The sequence below is a fragment of the Mesitornis unicolor genome, unplaced genomic scaffold (assembly GCF_000695765.1).
Source record: "Mesitornis unicolor isolate BGI_N332 unplaced genomic scaffold, ASM69576v1 scaffold40357, whole genome shotgun sequence".
Classification (NCBI taxonomy): Eukaryota; Metazoa; Chordata; class Aves; order Mesitornithiformes; family Mesitornithidae; genus Mesitornis; species Mesitornis unicolor.
The window spans coordinates 12,772-22,845 of record NW_010197789.1 but is presented as its reverse complement, the minus strand read 5'-3'; the positions used below and the strand labels follow the sequence as shown (position 1 = coordinate 22,845).

Here is a 10,074-nt window from a genome sequence, read left to right as displayed (position 1 = left end):
ATACATATTAACATCTCCCTCTACCAATCGTATTTTCTCTCCCTTCCATCTGGCTAAACACCATGGCAAATTGTGTCTAGCACACAGCAAAGAATCAGGTAGAAGACAAGACTGCCAAAGAAACCCTAAGAACATTACGTATTACAATTTTTCAAAATTTAGGTACATTACCATAGGAACATACTGTTTTTTATTAGGAAAAATTCCTTCTTGACTCCGTAAATGCAGATGACGTGCTAAATACATTATCGTTTTAGGCACTAACTTGATTTCCAATCATAATCTGCATGCTCAAGACAAAACAATTCCCCACTTTCAATCATCTTAATAAACAGTGAACTGCTAAAGGTGTAAACTTGCATGACGAGTTCTGAGAACAACTACCATGTATGACACTTAAAGTGCGATTATAGTGAAAATTGAGAAGGTGGCATCTATACTTGAAACCCTTAAGCAGCAGTGGACAGTTCTCTGGCAAGACAGGCTGTATCATCTCTCAGTAACTCTGCAAAGCATTGCGAGACTCTCGTCATTACGGTGTTCTTAGGTTTATTGCCTATTTTTGACTGTTCCTTATCACCTGTTCCTTATGATAAGGGTCATATCCAATTTTGACTGTTCCTTATGATAAGGGTCATATCTAAATTTGCAATTTAGTCTTTAGATCTCAGTCATCAAACCCCAAAGCTGTTGTTTCTCTTCATATAATTCTCTTCATATAATTCTCTTTCATTTCTTGGGATGAAAATCCATTTCTAATAAAACAGCAAAAAAGCCTTTATCCTTAAATAAACATCTTCTGTTTCCTCATGTCCCTGTCATGTCAGCTGTTCAGCAATGATCTTCCACAGTTCCTGTAGGAGTGGAAAAAACACATACAAGGATGTTCTCAGATCAGTAAGTTGCAATCATGAAAAAGTTCAGCATGCCCACTTGAAGACAAGTTTTAAGCCTCACCCTATAACTCCATCTACAGATAGCATCCATCTGTGGATGGATACTAAACCCACCTGTGTAATCTCCTGGAACAACCATCAAATTACCTTTGAGACATAACAATAGAATTGATTTCTTCATTCCTGTAGCATGATCTTTTTAAATAAAAAATGAGTATACTTCAAATAAATTGTTTAAAAATAATGTTATTGGTCTGCATCACCTTCTGCAGTATTCTGACTAATAATTGTGCTCTTTTTCTTAACCTGTGTTAACACTTTCAGTAATGCTAGTAAAAATACAACTCAAAAACCAATCAATTTACAGAGGATTCAACATCCACGACTGCATGTCTTATACAAACACACACACACACACACACACACACACACACACACACACACACACACACACTTCTCTATCTATTGGACAATGATGAAAAACTGACCAGTATTTCTGTAGAAAAAATGAGTATGTTCTTTGCCTGCAATACAAAAGATTAGTAAGCAGACAATCACATACTCTTCACCATAACATCTTGAATTGTGGCAACAGACTTCATGATAAAGAAAGAACTTAGCGTTTTAAAAATGCCTGTATTTCAAAGACCAGTAGCCTTCTGCATAAAGGCTAGAGAATGAGTGTACACATTTAGGTATAATCCAGGTTATACTTATATACCTGTAAACTTGTTTTAAAGTTTTGCATGCATGTTTTATACCTGAATGTATCAGCTTTAAGTAAAATACATCTCATGAAGTAACTGTGGCCCTCATAATCTCGCTACACATACATACTGCAGAAGACACAGCAATAGTGTGTTGACTACAGGAAGAGAATTCCTTGGTAACAGCTTTGCAACCCAGTACAACATTTGCAAGCTCTCTAGAAAGAACTGTTAGACTGTATTGCTCTAGAAGCTAGCAAGCTATTAGCTGCCCTGCATAATATTCGTCAGAGCAGACAACTGGAAAAATAATAGAGAAAGAGATCCATAAGTGCTTGGGAAATAATTAGGTAACTACAAAAATTGTATCTGACATGTTTCTGAGTAACTGAAGTTTACAGCTGATCGACTTCTTCATAGATATTAGAACATTATTCCCTGAACTTGGAAAGGAATTACTACAACTATGAAATGAAAGCTCTTTCACCATCAAATAAATGGTAAGAGATACTGGTCCCATTTTCTGGTCAATCACAAAAATTGTATTTTACAAGGTCATGGAGATTGTTGCTTAGCCTTTGAGGAAACGAGCGCCGTCTGAGCCACTGCACTGTGGTGATGGACATAACGAGCCCTTTTCTAGCTAGTGTAGATTATGTAAGCACAAACAAAAATTATTTTAAAACAACAAAGAGCTAAATGGAAATAAATGAACAGGTAATGTTTATTCTCCCGTTCTTACCTCATGTTAAGTAAACAGCTGAAAACTCATTTGAGATGATTAGCCCAACACATTAAATCTATTTTAATGAATGCCACTTACCAACTGCTCAATTCGTTCATAATCAAGAAACTGGCAGAAATGAAGCTTAACGGGCTCCGCAGTATATTTCATTGTTTTATCCTGGAGGTTCTCCAAATCATTTAGAGTATTTCTAAAATGACTGTAGGCTTCACATGTAACATCCATATGTCTTAAAGTGAAGTTCGGCCTGGCAAGAGAGTATTTAATTTAAAATGTCTCTCCTATATTGGCATCTTCAATAGCCATGTAACTCTCCTCAGCTAATGGAAAATGTGGTCTTCCCAGTATAATGAACTAATTTCAATAGTAACCCCCTTGCTATTCCTGAAAAGCAGACAAGACTTATGTTAGTGTCAATACACCAATAACTCTTGGATTAATCTTTCCACTGATTTTAAGGCACAGAATCACTGGCTGGGCTTCCTGAACAAATGCTTGACAACAAATCATACGAACAGCTATTGCTTACGTATCTCCAGAGATTTAAGCAAAGTCTTTTTATATATTAGCATATGAATGGACTGCAGCATATGACTATTTCAAAACATTGAATGATTCCTTGAAAGAACACAGAAGAGAAATTGTTATAGAGGTACTCAAGCTGGGAAACACATACCCTAATTCTAAGCCCCTTCATTGCACTCTATGACCTCAAAAATACATAGCAAATGTCATCAGGCATTAGAGCATACATCAGTTTAGCCACCTATTTATAGAAGTTATCTCCTGTGAGATGAAAGTAGGATAACAAAAGCTGAACTCTTGTGGAAGTCAAATTCTGAATTGATTCATTAAAATCAGTTAAAAAAAATAAAATTAAACACGTATAAAAATGCTTGTCCTGAGCGTATACTGCGGCCTGTGATCAATGAATACCATGAAAATCAGAAGCCAACCTTTAATCAAATCAGATGTTTCCTCCACATAAAGCATGTGAAGTTTTTAGTGTTTTTATTTTAAGTTCTTGGTAATACTTACCTCTTTTCTAATGCTAGGTAAACTGTGCAAGAGTGTCTCAAGTTGTGTGTGACTCTATACAGCGTTCTGAACAAAGCATCTGTCAGGTCATCGTCATAGAACACTACAGAAAAAAGGGACTATGTGTAAGTGTATTATCTACTTAAGTCTCAGATATGAAACAACAACAGGCCTTAGCTTGATCATTCTAATCAAATACATCACTACTTCAACTATATCCCAAAGTGTACTTTTAATGACAACTAACAGTATCCACTGTTGCTATTTATGTCAGGCTTTCTTTAAGATTTCTCTCATATCAATGGGAATCACATCTGTCAGGCAACTTACAAAACTTCAACAAGATTTCTCTCAGCCTGGAAATAGCTTACTGCAAAACTAACGAAGACAGGATATCACAATGTATATGGCCTCATTTCTTACAAAAATACAAAAAAGGGCAGTAATTGATATACCATAGTAACTGTATCGCCCTGGAAAGCAGTCTTGCAACACCTTTCAATATCAAAACTAAAAACAAACCTCCTTTATTTATAAGTCAAAACAACAATGGTTTTACTATACAGATAAGCAAGCCTGCCTTCCACTTAAGCAAGAAAAAATATTAGAAAAAAAAAATGTTGAAAGACAGACTCTGGGTACGTGCAGCAGCTCAAACTGTTTTTCACACTATAGAATGCACTGGTCTAACCTCCTTTCATCGCTATTGGCACAGAGGTAATCTGATGCCAAAGTTAGGACAACAAAACTCTTCTGAAAGTCAAATTCATCACTTACTTGTCATTATGTTCTCTGAGTAATTAGTTTAGTCATGAATAATTACCACACCAATTTTTAAAAAAAGCTAGGAGTTTTCAACATCTGTTCTCCTATTGCTAATTCAGAATGTAAGTACAATTGTTTTAAAAAAAATACAGGCAGGATCACTTAGGGCAGAGCTTTGACAAATTAGACAAGGATCTGACCTTTTAAAAGCAAACTAGGTATGCTGAAATTATTACTCAAAACGCTCAAGTGTTTGATTTACAAGCTTACTGTTTATATTTTCCTACCATCAGCTGCCATTATCACAGTACAGTGTTCATGTAAATCAGCAATCTCTTCTTCAGACCAGCTATAAGGAATTTCAGGATCTGTAACGAAGAATATGGCTTTACTGTACATGATTAAATGTCTCAAATGACTGACAGCTGGAAAAAAGAAACTTCTTCACTCCTGTGGTCATCTGCTACTCCACAGATGTAGCACCCCACTGAGGTTAAATCAAGATCTCCCTCTATTCATCCTCTGAAGTTCTCTGCAGTCCTTTGCTTTCTCTGCACTATGTCCAATCCTCCCAAGACTGACTAGCAAGAGTAAGTTTTCTCCGACTTTAGAATTTACAACCAATTAGTACCACAGATTTAACTTAAGTAAACACTGCTTTAAATAAAAAAACCAAATGCATCTTTGTGTAAGTTTTGATGAAGCTTCCTATGTCATCATTCTTTTTAAAATTCAGACTTTGTTAAAGTATAGAAACTCTGTCTGAAAGTCTAAAACAAACCATACAGCCTTTTCAACAAGCAGTATCAAATATTTCCATTAACCAGAATTTTCTGAGGTCTAAGAGAGCCTTTCGAATGAGTAAATGATGTTTCTACTTGCTTAAATAGTTGTTCTATTTTTTCAAAGCATTACATCAAATCCAACTAATGACATAGAAGTCTGTAAAGTAGGCTTCGTATAACCAAGTGCCATAATTTTGTGTGGAAAAGTTTTAATGATCTGCTTTAGTATTATCAATTGCACTTTAAATGTTACTCAAGTTAGACGCCTTTATTTGCTAAAGGCAGCAGAACACATTCCCTTGGCAAATATTTGAAATATAACACATTCACCACTACATTTGGAACAAGCACTTACACATCTTCAAATCATCACCTACCCTTCCCACCACCTTTTATAGTTTTGTATTCATGCAGTTATAAGCCACACAATTCCAAAACATCAACATCTGGACTGCAGTAACTCCAACTCACGTCACTGTGCCTGGATTTCATTATTACCATGCACCAGACACATCTTGTTTGCACCTCTGGATTATGACTTAAGTAAAGGACAGCCACCACTTGTCTATTCTCAACATATCAGTAAACCCTTCCTTACTCATTCACATGGCAACGATGCATCCACAGACAATTGTGTACTTTCAACTATTTTTCCAGGGGCATGTGTACTGTGAGACCTACTTCATAGGCAATGGAATAAGCTTATCTGGATGGCTCTGAAGGGAAAAAAACCCTAAAAAAACCCACCAAACCCTATCTGAAAGGGCCCATTATAACCACCTACCAGTGCAGAATTCATCTTTACACCAGTCCAGTTCTCTTACTTTAACTTCTCCTCCTGTGGGTGAAGAAATATGACATCAGTCACAAATGGCCTTTCAGACAGTACCTAAGCAAAAGTAGAGAGTCAAAATCTATACTGAAACTAGTGATGAAGATCTACTATGAGTGCATATGAAACAAGTAAAGTTGAACATCAAATAATTTACTGTACAGAACCAGTTACCCACTCACAAGAGAACAGAATGACCTCAATGGTCATAAAGACAACCTACGTGCTCTTTTACATGTCTCACCTGCAAAATACTTTTTCCTTTCAAGAGTTCTACCTCCGTCATTTACACTCTATTTACGTGACCCATCGCACCTGGGTATCTGCAATCCTCCCGAGTATCTCAGTGTAACTCACAGAATGACTGTGTAGGAATGACAGCTTGTCTTAAATGACACCCAGAGAAAAAGTATTTTGCTCTTCTCAAAAGGAAGCTGTGCCATTATGGACTTCATATAGGTAACTTCTATCTTTCTTTTGAAATGAGTTGCTTTTAACCAAGACAAAAATTTAAGTTTACTTGTGAATATGCTAGGTAGTCATTGACTGTGCTGTTTAATCCCAAAGTAGTTGGGATTGTACGAAGCATAGGCAATTGTACAAACACTGAGTGTAGAGCACTCACTTCCCCGCTCCATCAGGTGTTTGTTTAACGCAACATTTTGCTCACACATGGCCAGGAGATCTTCACCAACATCTGGAAAAAAGTGATAAGATAATGACATTCATATTCAAAATAAGAATGTTTTGCATGGGCCATGCACGCCGCTGCCTCTCAAGCTAATACTCTGAGTTACTCTCAAGCTGACGAGATTAAGGAAAATTCAGAACAACTCTATCCACTGATGATTGCTTCCCTAGTATCCTTCTTGCTTTTGTCTTTAAGTACTAAGCTCTGAGACACTTGTGACAAGGGAAGTTAGATCCCTTTTACTACCTATCTTAATCTAGGCGCGCTATCTTGAGTTCACAGCAATATATTTTGCTTTTAAGCACTTGTGCCTAACAGTAGTACTGCTTTTCCAACTTGCTGAGGAAGTTCTTGTCATTTTTCCATAAAAAGTGCAACTTCATACACATAAATAAACAAATATTAACTAAAACTGAACGGATGACTATTAAAATCCCAGAATGAAAGCACTACTTCATGAAGTTTCATTAAAATATTTAACTGAAAATAACCACTTTACCTGTGCAATAAACTCTCTTGGCAACTGTTCCCATAATAATGCTTGTAATTCCAGTGCCACCTCCAAGCTCCAGCACTGAGCAACACCTGAATGTGTCCCGTTTAAACAGAATGTAATCAGAGAGAAGAAAGGCTGCACGCCAGACCTGTGGATGAGAGCAGCAGTTAAAGCTAAGTAAATTCTGAAGCACAATCCATGAACAGCAAGAACAAGGCAGAATACATACTTGTTTACCAACATCTTCTAAAGGGGTTGCCATGGTGTGTTCTGTGAAAATGAGAGTAGAAATAATGATCTCAAAATGTTGTTCAAATCAAGTTCCATAGGGGCAAACTTGAAAATCAAGTCATGCTTCCCTTTCAAATAAAGGACTAAACACTCTTCATTCTATACAGTAACACCAGATAATGCCAAAAACCCCACTCTAATAAGAAGCACAGAGTTTCTCATGGTATACTTTTGTCCAAATCACTTCTGGAGAAAAACTGCAAATCCTACAATATTTACAATATCAGATTATTATGTTTGCTTTATCTTCTTTCACTTAACAACTGCTGTTCCATTACTAAAGAAATCTAATTTGCTTTTGCTTTACACAAACATATTTATTCAATTTCTCCTTGACTGTAAGCCTACTATTTACCTATTTTAACAACATCACAACAAGTGCATTCTTGATCTTTGTCTTCAAAAGTATCTTCTTTCCCTTTCATCAGAATTACAGGATACACTCTACCCCTCAAAAGATCCTCTGCTAAATCAGAGGCACTTCGAGGTCTTCTGACCACTTCCAAGTCTCCATCATCGTCTAGAAGAGCTTCTACTCCTTCAACAGTTGATTCTCTCTCTTTTTTTAGACTATTCCTGTCCTTGTCACACAGCTCATCTCCACTTCTGCACTGGTGTTCTCTTTCTGTTTTAGCTTCTATCACATGTTTCTCTGATGCTGAATCTTCTGTGTTCCAAATGAGTTTGAAATACGACAGGAATACTGTAAGAACACAGGGTGGGGAAAAAAGTTAAACACCAGGGAACACAGAATCTACGTGCAACTTACGCAGAAGATTTTGGTATGCATTTCACATATTAAAAATCTAAGGGATTAAAAATCATACATGTAACTTGAAATACAGATCGATTTGCAACAAAGATATATTGCTGATATTAAGTTCCGTCAGTAGAAATAAATGAAGCACTTTTAAAATCTACTGGCTGACTCAGCACCTACTCAGTCATAACGCACACTTTCACATGATTTAGTAACACTTTAAAATTGGCATAAGCCAATAACCATTGGATGGTTTCTTAAATCCTCCTTCTGATGAGGCAAGCTCAAACCAGTTGAAAGAAGAATTACAAATCAGAATTTGTTTCTTTTAGTTAAGGTTTAATTCCTGTCTTAGAAGAAACAAAACATGTTCTAGTAAAAAACAAGTAGGGTTTTTTTTTACTGTTTTAAAAGTCTTTAGGCATTCAAGCAACTTCAAGCCTTGAAATCAGCATTCTGATCCTCTGCATGTTCTATGGCATTTCAAAAGGTGTAAGATAAAACTGACCCAAAGCAGCAGAGACTGAATGCCCACGAGGTTCCTTAAAACTCAGCAAAGTGACAGCAGTCAAACCTGCCCTTCACCTTGTCGTATCTGTAAGAGTAAAAACTGTCATACTACAGTCCAACTCTTGTCTTAACAAAGAAGGGGAATTCCCAGACCACGTACATTCAGAGCAGGTTGCATATGCTGTAATTTCATTCTGTTTAAAGGCTTTTTTGCATCAAGCAAAATCACAGTAAACGAATGTCGAACAGCATGAAAACACACCACAGCATTAATTACCTGGTTTTGACCTGATCAGGGTCAAAACTATTATCCACTTCTTTGCCAAGCCTACTTTTATCATGTTTTTACATTGTCATATGCTAGAACAGCTGCAGAAGCTATTCTTTTTATGTCTCAATTGGGTTGGAAAAAGCAATTACCACTTCTGTCACAGCAGGAGCAGTACTTTTCTACAGAACATTTTACCAGCAGCTTCAAGGTCAGTTTCCTTGACAACTTTATAGAACCCTACAAGCTGGCAATCAGTCAGAGACATTTACCAATTCATTTCCACTACAGCCTTGACTCCTCAACTTATTTAAGTCAGTCAGAAATACTGCTATTCTGAGCTTTCGTGTTGCTAATTCTTTTAAAACAAACAAACAAATTCACCAAAAAACTCCACAAACCAAGCTGTTAGGTTCCTCTGGAATAGGCAGTAAACCATGACAAAGATTTTATAGAAATTCATAAATTGATTACCAATAATATTTATTTGAAACTTAAGTTACACTATTTAAAACCTCAGCTTCTCAACTTTTGTTTGTATGCAAGAAACATCCCAACTTTTTAACATGATTTCCATAGTACTATATTGATATTATAGATAAGTAATAAAATCATAGAATTGTTTGGTTGGAAAAGAAAAAAAATATTAAACCTGTAAGCAAGTTAATTTGGTTACTTCTTCTCAGACAGAAATTTAAGATTTCTTTTTTAAGACAGGCTATCTACAAATTCTACATAATTAGTTTTCATTTCTGTAGTTAATTTCATGAGGAGAATCCAGCTAACCCTCTTCTTAAAGTCTGTGGAAGCGATTCGCTTCTAACTAAAATAAAATGTGTGATGTTTAATATCAACCACTCAAAGGAGCATTCAGACATCACAAAGACATCAATACACTTAAAATACAGCTCCCTCAGTCTAAACGTACATTACCTGGTTGTCCAACTGCATTCAGTCGTACCATGAGATGTCTTTGGTTTGGACAGTGCAAGTGAACATCAGAAAGTACAGTGTCACTTTTAAATGTGGGGTTATCCATCTCCTTCTCTGTTACATCTACCATGATGTGCTGGTGAGAGGAACACCTACAGTACCCAAATAGTTCCCTATGAAATGCTGTCACAAAATGATTTGATAATTTGATACTCTTCCATTAACAGGCATCAAGTAGCAGTTTTGCTCAGCAAGATAACCTCATGACGTAGCTTCTGAGAAGACCGCAGGCAAGATGTGATCATGCAAGCTCCATCATGCTCCAGTAAGACCGCAAGTTGTGCATCAGGATATTCA

At 36.4% G+C, this 10,074-nt stretch overlaps 1 protein-coding gene across 1 annotated transcript; it reads right to left on the bottom strand.

The window, feature by feature from the left end:
• Nucleotides 1–757: 757 nt before the first annotated feature.
• METTL22 (methyltransferase like 22) lies at nt 758–9,866 on the bottom strand. The gene is made up of 10 exons (XM_010188922.1): nt 9,718–9,866; nt 7,602–7,949; nt 7,185–7,225; nt 6,959–7,103; nt 6,394–6,465; nt 5,721–5,774; nt 4,439–4,519; nt 3,387–3,489; nt 2,427–2,595; nt 758–854 (listed from the first exon to the last, which is right to left on the bottom strand). Exons 1-10 carry the CDS (start codon nt 9,845–9,847, stop codon nt 819–821), a joined length of 1,179 nt encoding a protein of 392 aa, XP_010187224.1. The 5' UTR covers nt 9,848–9,866; the 3' UTR covers nt 758–818.
• Nucleotides 9,867–10,074: the final 208 nt, after the last annotated feature.